General features: G+C 36.4%; 1 protein-coding gene across 1 annotated transcript; it reads right to left on the reverse strand.

The window, feature by feature from the left end:
* Positions 1-14,391: 14,391 nt before the first annotated feature.
* Positions 14,392-15,339, reverse strand: LOC101831987 (olfactory receptor 8J3-like). The gene has a single exon (XM_005065042.2). It carries the CDS (start codon positions 15,337-15,339, stop codon positions 14,392-14,394), a length of 948 nt encoding a protein of 315 aa, XP_005065099.1.
* Positions 15,340-19,547: the final 4,208 nt, after the last annotated feature.

The following is a 19,547-nucleotide window of genomic DNA, read 5'->3' on the forward strand; positions in this document are numbered from 1 at the left end:
TTATATTGTGTTCATCTTTTAATTGATAAGATGAATGATAAATGAAAATATTAACAGATTGTTAAAATTATTAGCTCTATTAGATAATATGAAAGTGTTTTATTGAGGGTTCATATATTTAAAATTACGACAGTAATTAATATCAAAGTTTTGACTCATTTCTTGACTCATTAGTTTTAAACTCAAAATACAACTTTATCAGAGGTTAATAAGTGTGTCTAGAAGAGTTTGCATTACCTTTTCATATTATTTCTTGACTATATGACTACAAAGATTGCTTTACTCTAAGCTACCTATGTGTTAATATGTAGAAACACATACAGGCACACACACACACACACACACACACACACACACACACACACAATTATCCCTGCTTTATTAACCAAGCAGCTCAAGGACACAGTACATTGTACACTCACTTCAGAGTATTTGTATCTCAGGATCCACTGTTTAGATTATCATACACTGATTTATTCTCTGGTTTTCTGAGTCAGTTGCCACCACTCAGTTCTAGTCCTTGGTATTCCTTTATATTATCTAGTGTCTTCCTCAGAGTGTCACTCCTTTTTATTTATTTTTTATTTGTCCAAATACTATATTATTATAACTTATTCAAATTTTATCATGTGCTTCTGTATCTTTCTATATGTGATTTTAGCATACTCATATTCCCTTTAAATTATTTTTATTTGTCTTAACATATTTTGCACAAGATCTCACTTATACCGCAATATGGATTCTAAAATGAGATACTCACCCCCACCCTACCCAGTCTTGCAGGCATGTGAAATTACATTTAATTTTTTATATTATATAACATATTATACATATTATTTATATAAGTATATATTGTAATTGTTTTCACTTAATGAAATATGAAACATAAGATAAGATATTGCTTTCATTTGTCTAGCCCATATTCTCTCCATAGAATTATGTCAGAAATTTTTTGTATGTATGTTACTATTCAACAGGATCATGATAGACTATGTTTGTTGGGGGAAAGTCCTGTGCATTTGTCAATAAAGCACTGCTGGCCAATTGGAATCTAGATAGGTGAGACTAGGAGTCCAGAAGGTCTCTGGGTAGGAGAAACACAGAGAGTCGAGATGTAACGCCATGGGGTAGGAAGCTCGGAACTTCTCCAGTAAGAGACATACTTAGACTAACAATTATGGGGTAATTACTTAAGTCAGAGCTAGCCAGTAAGAAACAAGCAAGGCCAACAGCTTCATAATTAATATAGCCTCCTATGTGTTTATTTGGGACTGATGCGGCTCTAGAACCAAGCTAGCGGGAAGGCTTCTCTCAAAGAAAAAGCTTCACTTAACATAATGGTGATCAGGAGTGGGAAAGAATTTCCACGCAGAATGACAAAAGCTTTAAAGGAATTATAGAAACAGAAGAATGGAGAGAAGCACAGATTTTTGGTAGCAGCATTTTCTCAGGTGGGCTCTGTTTTGTTAGCAGCAAGCAGAGACTCGCGGCTGGCTTAAGTTAGTCTTCCTGACTCGGCATTAAAAAAAAAAAGCCAACAAGGTTCTTTTAAGAGGCTTTACTAACGATTTAAAAGTTGTACGTACAGCTGGAAGTGGCAGTAACCACATCTCTAAGCCAGCAGATGGAGTCATGCTTATGCCCGCCATCTTGGACAAAAAAATGTCAGTTTAAAACAGCCGCGGTTGTACAGATAAGACACGTGGCCAGAAAAACGTAAAGCTTTACAGTAAAGTCAGACTTGGATGAAGAAAAACCTCTAGAGGTTTGCAGTGTGTTTAAAAATATTCGTGAGATTGAGAGAGAAAATGAAACGACAAAGTGGTAAATAAATAAAAAAGCCGGCATTGTGGGGGCGCACGCCGGTAGGATTTACTCCATAGGGAGAGGCAGGCAGATTTCCAAAGAGAAACCCTGTCTCAGAGAAAAATAAATAAAAGTAAAATAAATAAAGTAATAATAGATAAATAAATAAGCCACGTTAAGATGGAAAATACATAGAGAGTCTGGATACTGTAAACTATTGTGTTTTTCAGTTTTATAATTGCTCAGGAAGGAACAACTGTTAAAGTACACTTGATTATAAATGGTACTAAATTAATTCAACTTATATCTTTTGAAAATGCCTTGACTTCAAAATTTAAGTATAAGGATATGTTACTTGGAAAAGGAGATTTTGCATATGTTTCTACAGAAAATGAAAAGCTGAGGATTCCTTCCAGGCTTCTGTGGTTTGACGAACCAAGACCCCCGGAAGAAGTGGACCAGGTGTTCCAACAACTGAAATAGCTAAGATGATGCAGCTTTACAGACCACGAAAATAAGGACTTATACAGGTTTCTGAGTTTTGTCATGATCCCCATGGTATGAACAGCGTCCCCTTACAGGATGAAGCAGTTTGGAATGAACAACATCCTAATTCCCATCTTGTTTATAAACCTTTGTTTTCATTTAAATGGGATTGTTTATAATTGGTTAATGATCACAACCAATCTCTTTTTAATGGTAAAAAGGGGAATTATGGTATGGGCATGGTTTTTCATTTATTGAGACAAATTCAAGGTCAATTTTGTGACATGTATACTTCTCCTCTTGATTAAGTATTGTGCTTATACTGATCTTTTAAAATGTAATGCATAATTGAATACAGACTATAGATAGTTACTTATAAAAGAACTTATAGTTAGGTATGTTAGGTTTTCTAGATATATAGAGATGTATTTGAGACAGATAGATAGTCTTCAAACCTTTCAAAGACCTTCAGAAAATGGCATTTTAAAATGGTTTAGGGTTATTCTTGACAATGAGAAATGTCTGCTCCTGGCAGCACCAATGACGTCTGAGAGGAAGATGGGCATCGGAGAGACTCATTATGGAGTTTGCTTTCAACATGGTGAGATTAGCCATTTGGGCAAGGAACTGCTCTTTCCTAGACTGCTTGACTGTTGTTGTATAACCTGGACATGCAGTACCCACAGGAAAGTGACTGCTTAACTCAGTCTTACAGGATTCCTGATTCATGGAAGAGTCTAAGAGACTTTTTGCAGGACAAAGAAAAATGACTAACAGACTGCCAATGCAGATGGACAGTTTGAAATCTCCTGCTTTCCTGAGAAATCTTCTGGACACATTATGGCCTATGGATTGAAGATGGATGCCCCGACAATACAGAGGAACTTCGGGTGGCTGTCCAGGCAGTAAGATGTCTCTGTCAATCCTAGTGTTTATATATTATCCTTCTGTGGTCTTTGATGGAGTTGAAGATAGATTGAAGATAGATAGTTATAATTATAGTTTTCCTTAGTTATGATAAAAGATAAGTTACATATAGAACTTTGGACTCACAAGGATGGGATGGATGCTATTTTCTTTAAATCTTGCTAAAATATTGTAACTATGTTCTTATTTGATAACTGTTCTGTTATATACAATTTGACTGTGTTAAAGTTAAGACCTTTCTTTTTGTTTAGACAGAAAAGAGGAGATGTTGGGGGGAAGTCCTGTGCATTTGTCAATAAAGCATTGATGGCCAATAGGAATCTAGATAGGTGAGACTAGGAGTCCAGAAGGACTCTGGGTAGGAGAAACACAGAGAGTTGAGATGTAACGCCATGGGGTAGGAAGCCCGGAACTTCTCCAGTAAGAGACATACTTAGATTAACAATTATGGAGTAATTACTTAAGTCAGAGGTAGCCAGTAAGAAACAAGCAAGGCCAACAGCTTCATAATTAATATACCCTCCTATGTGTTTATTTGGGACTGATGCGTCTCTAGAACCAAGCTAGTGGGAAGGCTTCTCTCAAAGTAAAAGCTTCCCTTTACATATGTTCCCAAGTATTTTAACATCTAATTAGACAACTGAGTAAAAGTACTTGGGTATCCAGATAAAACAGATGGTAATGGTATAATTGTAATTCAACTTACACTAAGGAGACTATTTCTTTCTGAGTTGCACACATAAAACTCAGGACATTATGTTCACAAAAAGGCAGAGGATATACATATATTCTTATGATAACAACAAGAATGAATGAAACTATAAGCAAAAGAATTTGTTCAATTTCCTTTGTGGATACTGGATTCATATATATTTAATATCATCCTTAATTACTGCAACCTTCATTAAGTACTGAAAAATGACCAAAGATATGTCCAAGAGCATCATCATTGTCATAAATATATATTGTTGAAGTTATTATCCTGCAGAACGTAACAAGACTTTTTTTTTGGTTCTAAATAGAGTCTTATTTCCTTAAGCATTTCCCCAGAATAATTATTTTTGAAATTTTGTATTTATGTAATTAGGTTTTAGTTAGAAATATTTAATCAGCAAACCTACAAAAATCTCAATAGCTAAACATTTTAAAATAAATAATGTTAATGATGTTATTCTACCAAGTATCTCTGAAAGTGTCAGCTTTTGATTAAGAAATGAGACTTCACAATTTATTTTGGAAATTTCAAGAATTTGCTCAACTTAGTCCTCAACATGTATTTTGTCTTTTTCATTCCATTAAAAGTCTTCTAATTTGCATAAATATAAAATTACACAGACACATTCACGGTTGTCTGTGAAAAAAACTGAATGTCTTTGCATATCTTCCAAAAATTCATTGGAATAAAACGACTGTTCATAGTAGGATATCTTTATGTTTTGTTGTTTTTCACACTGAATTATGCAAAACACAAAAGAGTAGAACAAAATCTGTAATTTTGTAATGATTTTCTAGAAAATAAGACTATGTACAGAAATACTTTAGACACTTCCTGGCTTCAAATTCTAAGGCATTTGGAACCTCTCTGTACCAATGAAAAAATACCTCTTTAGTGATTATTTCTTTCTAAGAATAGTCAGCCCTGCTTCAATTTAACAATAAATATTCTTGAATCACTAGTGTGTAAGGTCATTAACATCAAGGACTTAAGTTGTAAGGAAATTTACATTTTTTGTTTTGAAAGACACTTGGACTGTTCATCTAGACAAATAATAAATAAAATATTTGGTACAACCAACCTGCATAGAGTGATCAACTGGGATTTACCACCAATGTTTCCATTTTAAGATAAATGAAGTTTGCATTGCCCTGTCCCTGAAGACTTCCTCACTGAAATGTAGTTACTTGTTTCCTAAAGTCCCTGAACAGAGAAAAGAATTTTCCCAAGTAAAATATAGACTCCATAGAGAAAGGCAAATGGTGTGTTCATTAGTCAAGTCCGCATTCAACTTCTCACAGAAAGTGAGATAGGAACTTTTCCCACAGCTGTTCCTAAATAATTGCATTAGAAGGTAGATGAAATGATTGTGGTATCTTAGTTTTTCTTGTGTCTTCTGTGCTATGTCTCACTACAACAAATTACTTTAGAAATAACAAAATTCCCATAGGGAAAATATCTGACTGTTAAAAATGGCAGCACATTCAGCTTTCTTAAGTAAGTTGCACTGGACCATATCTCATCACAGCAATAGAAATGTAATTAAGGGAATCTTGCTTAGAAATTTTAGTTTGCAAACAACCCAAAATAAGATGATAAAGATAGTTCAAATTGGCCTTTAATTTTTTCAGCTTATTTTTAATATGCAATAGGTTTTATAGCATATTAATATAGGCATATAATTTTCTTTTCCATTACTTTCAAAACTATTTTTGCTGATTCCCCTCCTTTACCCAAATGATTGCCTTAAAGATATTCAAATATGTATGTGTGTATGTAGTTGAAGCTTCTTTGAACATCCAAAATATTGACATGGAGGTTTCTTATTTAGTGTGAAAGCTTGGCCTTAACTTAGCTTGTTCTCAACTAGCTCCTCTACCTTAAATTAACCCGTTTATATTAATTTACGTTCAGTCGTGTTGCTCAGTACCATAAGTATGACTTACTTCATGTCTTGATGGCAAATCTCCTGAGAAGTCCTGGCTGTCTGCTTCTTCCTAGCTACTGGTCATTCTGCTCGTTATTAAGCCAATCAAAAGATAAGCTAGGCAGTTGAGTTTCATATTTTAATATGGGTAACATATAAGCAACCATATCTCTCAAACAAAATTGACTCTACCTCTCCTAGTAGTCATCAGTTGCCAATGACTTCTCACCTGCGACTTGTGGGTGTCTCAGAATACTCTCTGCCATCAGTGTTGTAATTTTAAATGATTTTTATCTCTTATGCATCTTTCTTTTCTTTTTCTCTCATATATTACATCTTGGCAGCTGTCTCCCTTCCTCCCCTCTCCCCACATCCTCTGCCTATCCTTTTTCCTTCAGAAAAGATCAAACTTCCCAGTGATAACAACTGAACATGGCATAATACAATGCAATAAAACTAGGCATAACTCTTCATATCAAGGCTAGACAAAATAACCCAATGAGAGGAAAGAGGTCCCATGAGCAGATAAAATAGTCAGAGGTACCTCCATTCCCAGTAAGGAGTCCAATAGAATCCCCAAACTAAAGAACCACAACAAGTATGCAAAAAGCCGACTGGTGACCCATGAGGACTCCATGGTTGCAACATCAATACCTGTGAGCCCCTTTGAGCCCTGCTTCATTCTATGGACCATCTTCTCTTAGTAACCCTGACCTTTCTGGTTCCTATAATCCCTTCCCTCCCTCTTCTGCAGAGTTCCCCGCTTTCGTCTGTCCTAATCAAGTGCTAAAACAATTCTTCACAGACGGGAAAAATGTTAAAACTTGTTTGGAGGCACCAAAACAAACATAATAAAACAATCTTAAACCAAAACATGCTGCTTATCATTCTGGAGTTCTACTAATACTAATACTAATACTTAATACTAATACTAATAGTAATACAGATACAGAGAACTAGAACAATGGAGCTTCTATTGTTAGTTTTGTCTCTGTTCCTACTATCATTTGGGACATTGACCCCTTCAGCATTTAATATATATATAATGTTTATAGATGCTAGACTAGAGACTTGGGTCAGAGCAGGAATTACAAACAGTTGTGAGCAGCTTATTTGAGTTCTGGAAACAAGAACTAAGGTCCTCTAGAAGACCAGAAAGCTTTCTTAGGTGTTCAAACACCTAGCCTGTATCTGCTTTTACTTTTTTAAAAATTCTATTGAAAATTTGAAACCGAGTATTTTGCATGATCAGTACAGTTTATTCAAAAGATATGTATAAAATTATAGCAAAATTATACTAATATTTTGTATTATTTTAGAACATTTGAGTATAGTTTCCTCATTATTTAATTCAGTAGAGTATATGGGTATTAATTTGTAGTACAAATTTTGTAGTTTTTCCTTTACAGAGTACATAGCATGAAAATTTGATATCTTTAATATTTGAACACTGAAAATAGTACAAGTAGATTTTTCATGTTTACAATCTGAGAGGAAAGAGATGTAATGATAACACAGCCATCGCCGCAGAATGTGAATATACCAAATCCCACAATTTGTGAAGTCACTTCCAGGATTCAGTTCTCCTCACTATCACACAATTTCTAAGCAAAAAGGAATGGAAGAAATACTTGTTCTAGCTCATAGTTCTCAGGATTCAGTCCATGGTCAGTTGCTTATACTACTTAGGGGTTGGGGATAGGGAGAGGGAGTATCAAGACACTAAAAATGTGTGGCAGAAAAAAGAATCTAACCTCATGGTATATGGGAAGCTGGGAAGATCCCAAAAGGGGATATGATCATGCCATCAGTGATTACTGCCTTGTAGGATGCACCTCTTCCAGTTTCTTGAACTTCCAACATTAGAGACTCGATGGTATTTTCTTTATAAGAGAAAGCATTTTCAATAAAATTTTCCTTTTAAAGCACTGAACATTTGATGTATGAATGATAATTAAGGACACTTCCTATTGGCCTGATATAAAATGAATAACACCTTGGTTTCACTTTTACATCATATTTTCTTCTTACAGTTAAAGTTACAGGTCTTACCATTCTTCCTTTTCTATTTCTTTCACTTGAATCTGACAGAGATCGGGTAACAGCAATGATGAGACAACCTGACTACATGACTGCCTTACAATTTCTTAAATTAGTTTATCCATCCCATGAATGTAAACCCTTCAGAATAACCTTAAGGAATTTGAATACCTTTTCATTTCACAGGGAGTCCTTGTTTTTAAAAAAATTAATTTCATTTTACACTACAACTACAGTTCTCCCTTATACTACTCATCCCAACCCCCTTAGCTCCTCCCATCCCCTTTGCATTACCCTCAGCCCACCACCCAGTCCACTCCTCCTCATGGGTAAGTGTTCCCATTAGGAGTCAATATAGTTTGGCACAATAGTTGGGGCAAAGCCAGTGCCTTCTCCCATGCATTAAAGCTGGGCATGGCATCCCACCATAGGGAGTAGTGTCCAGCAAGCTAGCTCATGTACCAGGTTTGTATCACGGTCCTACTGCCAGTGGCCCCTTATCTAGTACAAGCTTTACAAATGACTCCCACATCTAGAGGTCTTAGTTTGGTCTCCTGGAGCCTCCACTTTTGTAGGTGCAGGGCTCATGAGTTTTCATAAGCTTAATTAAGCTGTCTATGTAGATTTGTCCATCATGGTCTTGACCTGCCTTGCTTATATGTTTCCTTTTTCCTCTCTTCTCCTGGATTCCCAGAGCTTTGACTGGTTCTCAGTTGTGGATCTCTGCATCTGGCTCCATTTATTACTGGATGAGGGCTCTATTATGATAGTTAGTGTATTCGTCAATCTTATTACAGGAGTAGGCCAGTTCACGCATCCTCTCTACTATTGCTAAGAGTCTTAATTGGGGTCCTCCTTGTGGATCCTTGGGATTTTCCCTAGCACCAGACTTCTCCTTGAGCCCACAGTGGCTCTTTCTATTAAGATATCTTTTCATTGCTCTTCCACTGCTTCCATCCACTCCTATACCATCTTGTTCCCTCTTGTTCTCATCCCATGTCCTGTAACATATATAAGTAAAAGACCTAGAGACTGATATTGGGGCTCAAATTTCAAACTGAATATCAGAAAAGCAAAGCAACTGGCCACTTGTTTCTCACCTCTACCTCAGGCTGAATGGACTGATCCTGTCTCCACAAGCTCTCACCAAGCCTCAGACTGTAAACTTTCCTAAGTGTGGCTGGAGAATGAATGCCACTGGCTACTGAAGATCCTACTTCTATCTTTTATATAACCCTAGTGCTGGGATCAAAGGCATGTTATCTGTTACTCTTTCAGACTGATTTAATCTCATGTCTCCCTGATGGCAATGAACTCAGAGAGATCTGTCTATCTCTTAGTCCTGAGTTGTAGGGTTAAAGGTATACCACCAACTCCCAGTAAGGAGTCCAATAGAATCCCCAAACTAAAGAACTTTTGATGACAGCTTCTATTTCCATAGGGGTTATAGGTCTATTTAAATTGCTTATCTGTTCTTGATTTAGTTTTGGCAAATGATAGCTGTCCAGGAAGTCATCCATTTCCTTTAAATTTTCAAATTTTGTGGAGTAAAGGTTTTCAAATATGACCTAATGATTCTCTGGATTTCCTCAGAATCTGTTGTTATGTTATGTCCCCCTTTTCATTTCTGATTTTGTTAATTTGCGTGTTCACTCTCTGCTGTTTGGTAAGTTTGGACAAAGGTTTGTCTATCTTGTTGATTTTCTCAAAGAACCAACTCTTCGTTGCATTGATTCTTTGTATTGTTTTCCTGGTTTCTACTTTATTGATTTCAGCCCTCAATTTGATTATTTCCTGGCGTCTACTCCTCCAGGGGGAGTTTGCTTCTTTGTGTTCTAGAGCTTTCAGCTGTGATGTTAATTCTCTGGTATAACTGTTCTCCTGTTTCTTCATGTGAGCGCTTAGTGCTATGAACTTCCCCCGTAGCACTGCTTTCAAAGTGTCACATAGGTTTGGGTATGTTGTGTCTTCATTCTCATTGAATTTGAGGAAGTCTTTAATTTCTTTTTTTATTTCTTCTTTGACCCAGGGATGGTGCAGTTGAGCATTATTCAATTTCCATGAGTTTGTAGGTTTTATGCAATTTGTGTTGTTGTTGAATTCTAATTTTAAAGCATGGTGGTCTGATAAGATGCATGGAGTTATTCCAATTTTTTTGTAGCTGCTGAGGTTTGATATGTTGCCAAGTATGTGGTCGATTTTTGAGAAGTTTCCACGTGGTGGTGAGAAGAAGGTATATTCTTTTTTATGTGGATGAAATGTTCTATAGATATCTGTTAATCCCAGTTGGGTCATTACTTCTATTAGACCCTTTGCTTCTTTGTTGAGTTTCTGTCTGGTATTCCTGTCTAGTGGTGAGAGTGGTGTGTTGAAATCTCCCACTATAACTGTGTGGGGCTTTAGATGAGCTTTAAGTTCTAATAATGTTTCTTTAATGAATGTGGATGCCTTTGTATTTGGGGCATAAATGTTCAGGAAAGACACTTCATCTTGGTGGGTTTCACCTGTGATTAGTATGTAATGACCTCCTTCATCTCTTTTGATTGATTTTATTTTAAAATCTAATTTGTTAGATATTAGGATTGCTACCCCTGCTTGTTTATTGGGTCCATTTGATTGAAAAAATTTTTCCCAACCATTAACTCTCTGGTAATGTCTGTCTTTGAGGGTGAAGTGTGTTTCTTGTATGCAGCAGAAGGAAGGGTTCTGTCTTCGAATCCATTCTGCTAGTCTGTGTCTTTTTATGGGTGAGTTAAGGCCATTAATATTGAGGGATATTAATGACCATTGATTGCTCATCCTTCTTCGATTTGCGATGGTTGTTGTTGTTGGAATTATGTGTGGAATTTCACCCCTTTGTTCTTTTGGCTGTTGGTAGAGAGGGATTCTCTAATGCTTATCTTTTTCTGGTTGTAGTTAGCTTCCTTGGGTTGGAGTTTTCCTTCCAAAATTTTCTGTAGGGCTGGGTTAGTGGACACATATTGCTTGAATCTAGTTTTGTCATGGAATATCTTGTTTTCTCCGTCTATAGTGATTGAGAGCTTTGCCGGGTATAGTAGTCTGGGCTGGCATCCATGGTCTCTTAGTGTAGGTAGAATATCTATCCAGGACCTTCTGGCTTTCAGAGTTTCCATGGAGAAATCAGGTGTAATTCTGATAGGTCTGCCTTTATATGTTACTTGACCTTTTTCCTTAGCTGCTCTTAATATTCTTTCTTTATTCTGTATGTTTGGGGTCTTGATTATTATGTGGTGAGGGGATTTTTTTTTGTGGTCCACTCTATTTGGTGTTCTGTAGGCTTCTTGTACCTTCATTGGCATGTCTTTCTTAAGGTTGGGAAAGTTTTCTTCTATGATTTTGTTGAATATGCCTTCTGCCCCTTTGAGGTGGATTTCTTCTCCTTCTTCTATACCTATTATTCTTAGGTTTGGTCTTTTCATGGTGTCCCATATTTCCTGGATGTTTTGTGTTAAGGATTTGTTGGATTTAAGGTTTTCTTTGGTTGATAAATCCATTTCTCCTAGTGTATCTTCAACACTTGAGATTCTCTCTTCCATCTCTTCTATTCTGTTGGTAATGCTTGTATTGGTAGTGCCTGGCTGTTTGTCCAGCTTTTCTATTTTCTGCCTTTCTTCAGATTGTGTTTTTTTTAATTCTCTATTTCAGTTTTCAACCCTTGCAGTGTTTGCATTGCTTCTTGCAATTTTCTGTTTATCTTTTCGTCCGTTTTTTGCCTATTATGAATTTTTTGGTTTGTTCTTTCTTCCATTTCTTGCATTTTTTGATTTGCTTTTTGTTCCATTTCTCGCATTTTGTGCTTTGTTTCTTCTTCCATTTCCTGCCTTTTTTGGTTTGTTTCTTCTTCCATTTCTTTCATTTTTTGCTTTGTTTTTTCTACCATTTCTTGCATTTTTTGCTTTGTTTCTTCTTCCATTTCCTGCCTTTTTTGGTATGTTTCTTCTTCCAATTCTTGCATTTTTTGCTTTGTTTTTTCTTCCATTTCTTGCATTTTTGCTTCATTTCTTCTTCCATTTCCTGCCTTTTTTGGTTTGTTTTTTCTTCCAATTCTTGCATTTTTTGGTTTGTTTTTTCTTCCATTTCTTGCATTTTTTCGTTTGTTTTTTCTTCCATTTCTTTGAGGGATTTACTATATCCTCTTTTAGGGCCTCTATCATTTTCATGAAAGTGCTTTTAAGGTCATTGTCTTCTGCTTCATTCGCATTGGAATGTTGGGGTCTTGCTGGTGTGGAAATCTAGAATCTGGCGGTGTCATATTTGTTTTTCTGTTGCTGGCTGTGTTTTTGTATTTTCTCTTTCCCATCTCTTCTTCTAGTGGGTGCAGAAAGAGCCCCTTACTGGTCTGGGGACCAGAGTTCCCTTTTGGTGGGTGCTAGCAAGTCCAATAATCTGGTGGTTCTTCTATTCCTTGTCCAAATGCTGGTCCCGTGGGTGGAGAAGAAGAACAGGAATCTGGGGTGCTTAGCCTCCTACCTGGTTCCCTGGACCCTATGCTGGGTCCTGTTGTATCTGATCCAGAACAGCTACTCCCCTGGTCTCCCTGCCTCCTCTGGTTTCCTGGTCTCCTTGGTGGGAGAGAAGATCTGGAGTCTGGGGTGCTTGGCTCCTGCCGGGATTGGGAGCTCTGTGCAGTTCCCATGTGATCTGCAGGCACTGGGACGCAGGCCGGGAAGCTGGCCTGTTTACCTGATGCTGCTGGAGGAACAGTTGCTTCCCTGGACTCCCAGCCTCCTCTTGTTTCCTGGTCTCGTTGGTGGGAGAGAAGATCTGGAGTCTGGGGTGCTTGGCTCCCGCCGGGATTGGGAGCTCCGTGCAGTTCCCATGTGATCTGCAGGCACTGGAACACAGGCCTGGAAGCCGGCCTGTTTACCTGATGCTGCTGGAGGAACAGCTGCTTCCTTGGACTCCCAGACTCCTCTAGTTTCCTGGTCTCGTTGGTGGGAGAGAAGATCTGGAGTCTGGGGTGCTTGGCTCCCGCCGGACAATCATCAATTTTCAAGCTAGACGTAGAGCAATACTAAAGACTATAGGCATACAATGAGAGTTGAAAGATAAAACAAAATAGATCATACTATTGAGTTTCCAAAAGGAACACAGATCGCAATGGATGTGAATAAAAGGCAATATCTACAATACTTAAACTACCAGATTACAGCCAAAGTCCCTCTGATCCAGGAATCCCCATTGGTGTGGGGACTACGTAACCTTTTCAACTCCAGATCAACTGAAGTGTTCACATACTGTTCTAATATGTTTGTGTTTTGTGGATACTTTTGATTTCTGACATCCATCTGAAGACATTTTGTTTCCTCTACTCAGCTCAAATTGCTCACTTCACTTTCAATCACACTCACTGTATGTCTATACAATGTAGAGGTAGATACTTGAGATTAGCTATCAACTTTCTGACTATACAGGATACTTCCCAAAGACAGGAAGATTTTTTTGGTCAGTGAATTTTCTCTCCAATTCATTATTTAAAAGTCCACACAAATTGCTTAATATTAAGAAATAGTAACAAAAATGACTCTATGAAATAGTATTTAAAGAGAAAATAGGTGTTTGGATAAAAATAAAAACTACTTTTGATATATGTGCCAAGGTAGAGGTATGGGAAAGGAGGGGGCTGTTTTAGGGGGTCTATTACAGTTGGCTTTTCTTTTTTGGTTTTTGTGAGACAGGGTTTCTCTGTATTGTTTTGGAGGTTGTCAGTCCAGACTGGCCTCGAACTCACAGAGATCCGCCTGCCTCTGCCTCCTGAGTGCTGGGATTAAAGGCGTGTGCCACCACTGCCCGGCTTTACACTTGGCTTTTAACATGTCAAACATATGCATGCACAAAACAATTCTGTCAGTATTTATCTTCTTTTCAAAATAATGCTTTTTGTTGCACACTTTATCATTAAGAGGAAAATTAAACTGCAGGCAAAATGCAAGATACATGAATAAAATTTTAAAAATCATAAAATCAACAAATACTCAAATATTAAGAGTTTTGTGAAGAAATAACATGATGTAAAAACAAAGAATACAACTCTGTATACTAGTTTCTCAGCTATTGGATACTTATGGAAGGCCTGAGTCCTGACAGACTTTAAGAAATGATTGTCACAGACCTCCAGTGTCTGTGCTGTGGCTTTCTCTTGTTTATTTGTCAATAGCAATATTTTCACACTAGAATTGAACCCAGGATTTTGTGCTTGTGATGCAATAACTATATCAGCAAGCTATAACTCAATCCCCTTGGTTCCCCTTGGAGTATATCATATTCCATCTTTGAAATGTAAATTTTCATACTTTATCAATTATTTATATTGTTTGCTTAGGTATATGAAGATGGGATAAACAATAAATAACATAAATAAATCCCATTGCTTCTGACATTTTAGGTCCTGACAATTTAACGATATTGTTGAAGATCAGTGATGATATTTTTAGTGGGTAATTATAATCCTTAAGATGCAGTTGCAACTTCATATAAGATTTAACCATCGGCATGGATTTTTCAGGAATTCTTTCAAGGCACACTTTACATCCTTGTTCCTAAAGCTGTAGATGAAAGGGTTCAGCATTGGAATCACTAGTGTGTAGAACACAGAAGCCATTTTGTCAGTGTCTAAGGAGTGATTGGTCCGAGGTTGCAGATACATGAAGAGAAGTGTGCCATAAAACACAGTGACTGCCATCATGTGGGAAGCACAGGTGGAGAAGGCTTTCTTCCTTCCTTCAGATGAACGAATCCTCAGAATTGCAAGGATGATGTTGAAATAGGATATAAGGACAATAGTCATAGAGAAAAGCAAGTTTGTCCCTGAGAAGAAGAATACTACAGTTTCTGGAATATAAGTATCAGAACAAGACAGTGCTAACAGAGGGACATTATCACAGTAAAAGTGGTTGATTATATTAGAAGAGCAGTAAAACACAGAGAACACACAAGGTGTCACAACAATGGCTGTGAAAAAGCTAAAGAAGTATGTGAGGGAGACCAGAAGAAGGCAGACATGCCGAGACACCACCACCATGTAGAGCAGAGGATTGCAGATGGCCACATATCTGTCGTAGGCCATCACAGCCAGCATGAAGATCTCTGCTACAATAAACACCAGGAATCCTCCCAGCTGGGTGGCACATTCATAGTATAAGGTTATTTTCTTACTGACTAAGAAGTTGACCAACATTTTTGGTGCAATGACAGTAGCATCCCCAAGGTTGATGACAGCCAGGTGTCTGAGAAAGAAGTACATGGGAGTTTGAAGTCGTGAGTCCACGATGGTGAGGGTGATGATGCCAAGATTTCCTGCTGCTGTAAGCATGTAAATGATCAGGAAGACAAAGAAAAGTGGTACCTGCAGTTCTGGACGGTCAGATACTCCCATGAGTATGAACTCAGTGACATGAGTGAGATTCCCTGGAGTCATTGAAATTGTTGTACTCAACTTTTAATGTGAAAAATAATATTAACACATTATCAAATTTTCTGCCTTACATAAGAAATTATTAAATACCTCATTCATAGTTATTTTATTTAGAATGGCAAGCCTTTAACATGTTAAATCCTAAGTTACTTTTTTGTGCATAAATATAAAAATCATCAGAGACTATTGTGCTTCCAAAGAGTCTTGGACAGCTGTTTGTTAACATTGATATGATTATACAAATCACAACAGCACAAGTTTCCTGAAGTGTGTACATGCAAGTATGTACACACACACAAACACACACACTCATACACTCACACACACACACACTCATACACACACTCTCTCCTGTTTCAGTCATGAAAACGAGCAACCAGCAAGGAGTTGAGTCAAAGTAACTTTGGATTATTTGGTTGTTAGCTTTTCATTCGTCTTAGTCTTCTGATTCAGTTTCCTGCAAACAGATCTACTCATTGATAATCTTTCACCTGAGTGTCTCACTACAAATCTCAATCTAGTCCTGTTATCTTGTTCTGATTCCTAGCTATTATGATTCTGTTATTTTCTCCTTATAGTCCTTTCTGGGAATTCCATAACAGCATAAACACATTTTATTTACATTGTTTTAAGTATCTTAATATATTTTAATTTTATCATTAACAGTGTTTTCAAGACTGATTCTCACTATATTTTTCATTCTACCAGATGACTCACAACCATCCCTCTACCTACCTTCTGTGTGCTTGATTACTGGCCTGTGGAATCAAGCTTGTTTCTGTTATTTGGTTTCTATTAAATTTTGATTGCTTTGATTTAGAAATGGTAGAACCCTGATTAGAAAAGCTTCCTTATATATGTATATCACACAATCTCTCAATGAATATATGTTAAAGATTTATAATAAGTACCATACTATTCTCCAAGCTGACTTTGGAATATGGCTGTAAGTATTTTTATATCTAATGGTCAATAGAGTAAATTTATCTGACATCTATTTAAAATATTACTGTTATTATAAAACATCATGACTTTGGTTTTCTTATCTGTATCTGATATGCTTGATTGATTAGTTACATTATGAATTTTAAAAATAATTAGGTTTACATATTTGAATACTTTATATTTTATAATGTAAATATAACAGTTGTATCTATTACTGATTTTAGTAGTAGTTAGTGCTGTTCTCCTGCTTTGAATATGTTTGTTAATTTTCTTAATTAATTCTTAATAATTAATTCCACCTTTTTACCTTACTAACAGCTTTCAAGTTTAAAATACATATAGTAAATATATTATATTTTATATATTGAAAACTTAGAGAAAATACAGCAGATTCCTAAATAATTGAAAAAGTTAAATAGTAAGCAGTGTAATATATAAAAATAGTAAATATGTGCACTATACTGTTTGAATGGTATACAAATAATTATATTTGGATAGAATTTCATACTGTATTCTATAAATATGTGCAAAGGTTACATGTCAGTGAAGAGTAATTGTTTTTAAAATTAGGGCATGTAAATGCAAACAACATATTTAGTAACAAAACAGAATCTAAATCTGGTATGATTGTTTGAGTGTATTGGTTTATTCAGTATAACCATCATGAATTTGTAGAGTTGAAGTGTCGGTGTTATATCAACTCTCCCTCATATTTTGTATCATGTCAAAAGAGAAATTCTTGTTTTATTAGAAGGTCATATTATGGTGTATAGCACAGTGATAAAATGTATTTATTTGTGCAATTTCCTTTCTAATTGATACATACAAGAGTCTGGGTATCATTCACTCTGACATCCAGTGACATCCAGTGCTTTCTATAAATTTATCCTTAGCTTAACAAGAACCAACCATCGTCAGCAACTGTTTTGGCTAAAATTTGTGCAATTGTGTTTGGAAGCAAGAGCTTTTGCATATAATTAATATACTCATCTATGAGAATCATTCATTCACTAAAATATCATTAGCAAAAATACCAATGACATTATGACTTTAGTAAGTAAAAATCACTGAAATAGCCATGAAATATTATCTTTTGTTCTTCTCAAAATCTTGTTGGACTCATGACTTATCTCTTTATCTTTAGAGATTTAACTTCATGTTATTCAACCATGTTATCTTCAGGGAAGAACCTAAATTTCCGTGTAACTCTCTCAACTCATTGTGAACAAAACAAACTAACCCTTACACAATTAAGTCTTTTGTTCTCCATCAAACAAAACTGAAAAAAACTCACCTCTTATTCTTAGTGATCTCGTAAGAAATATTTAGAAACACAGACTTATATATGGCAGTCTCATTAGTTGACTCCTGTATTCTGCCAAATCTAAAACAGATTAAAAACCTCTCTGTACTCTATAGAAAATACCTACCTTTACTATCACATCCTCTGAATAAGTAGGGATCTTGTATGTACAATTGTTCCTTGTTGCAGCAATCTTAGACCAGAAGCTTGAGTCTAAGAAAGGAATAATTTCAATCTTGACAAAATTATTGATTAATTGATTTGACAGATACTTAGAATCTAAATTCAGATCAATAAATATGTCAAATACTTGGCAAACCTACCTATAAGAACAATCTGCTAGAACCTACCATCTGTGTGACCTTATGAAGATAAGTACACAGTTTTACATGTATCTGTCCCTAAAGATTTCCTCATTGAAATGTATTTACTAGTTTGCTGAAGTCTCTGAACATTAGAAAAGATATTCCTAAGTAAATGTTTGATTCCACAGGGAAAGAAAGACAAATGCCAAGCTCATTAGCAAGTCCCTACTTGACTTTTCACAGAAGGGAAGCAGGAATGCTGCCTATTGTTTCACCTGAATGATCTTGCAAGCAGGCAGATGCAATGGTTGCATCAAATTGATCATTCTGTGTTTCGTTTGTGGTGTTTCTCAGTACAGCATATTGAGAAGAAAGTACTGAGACTCTCTGTGGGAAGGAGATCTTTCTTAGTTATGGTTTTTATTGGTATGAAAGAAACCACCATGATCACAATGACTCATAAAGAAAACATTTAATTTCAGAGGTTCAGTCCATTATCATCTTTGTGGGGAGCATGACAGCACTCAGGCAGATGTGACTACAACTTGATAGGCAGAACACAGGAAGTAGACTGACATACAAGGTAGTATCCTGAGCATAGAAAACCCCAAATCCTGCCTCTGCAATGACACATTTCCTTTGACAAGGAAGTATAAACTCCAACAAAGACATATCTCTCAGTAGTGCCACTCCCTATGAGCTAATGGTGACTAAATACATTTAAACTACTACTGCTACAAGATCCAGTTGTTAAAACCAAAGCATGTGGTCTAGATATTTAATTTAAATATAAAGACAGAATGAAACTAAAGCCAATATTTTACGTCAAGAGCAAACAAAAGTATATGAGACTTAAAACTCACTTGCTTTAGAGTATGCATACACTAAGGGATTGTATAGCTGTGTCATGCAGTGATTATTTGTTTATTCATTTTAAAAGTTAAAAAATACATAATGTTTAATATGACAAAAAATATGAGACTAGATTAATTCATTTTATATAATGTTTAGTAAAATTTTCAATCAGACATCTACAGCTAATGTCTCCATTAAGTCACCTACAATTAATTAATTAATTTGGGCAGGGATAGTTTCTTTTTGTTTGTTTGTTTTTACGAGACAGGGTTTCTCTGTATTGTTTTGGAGGCTATCGGTCCAGCCTGGCCTCGAACTCACAGAGATCTGCCTGCCTCTGCATCCCGAGTGCTGGGATTAAAGGCGTGCGCCACCACTGCCCGGCTTTGTTTGTTTGTTTGTTTGTTTTTTTAGGGATAGTTATTTTTAATTGAGGAAAACTGCATTTGTTATTTTCCTATTATATTTTAAGATTTTTGGTTTTTCTTTTTTTCATGTCACATGTCAATCCCAGCTCCCTCTCCCTCTCCTCATCCCCCACCCCCACAAACCATCACAACCTCCCACCAAATCCCCACTTTGCTCCCCAGGGAGGGTGAGGCCCTCCATGGAGGACCTGCAAAGTCTTTCATACCATACAGGGCAGGGCCTAGGCCCTCCCTCATGTGTCCAGGCTGAGAGAACATCCCTCCATGTGGAATGTTGCTCACAAAGTTCATTAATATGCTAGGGATAAAGACTGATCTACTACCCAAGGCCTCATATATTGCTAAGGACTCCTCACAGACACTCAAATTTAGAGG

This window comes from Mesocricetus auratus, unplaced genomic scaffold (assembly GCF_017639785.1).
Source record: "Mesocricetus auratus isolate SY011 unplaced genomic scaffold, BCM_Maur_2.0 Super-Scaffold_100004, whole genome shotgun sequence".
NCBI classification, from domain to species: domain Eukaryota; kingdom Metazoa; phylum Chordata; class Mammalia; order Rodentia; family Cricetidae; genus Mesocricetus; species Mesocricetus auratus.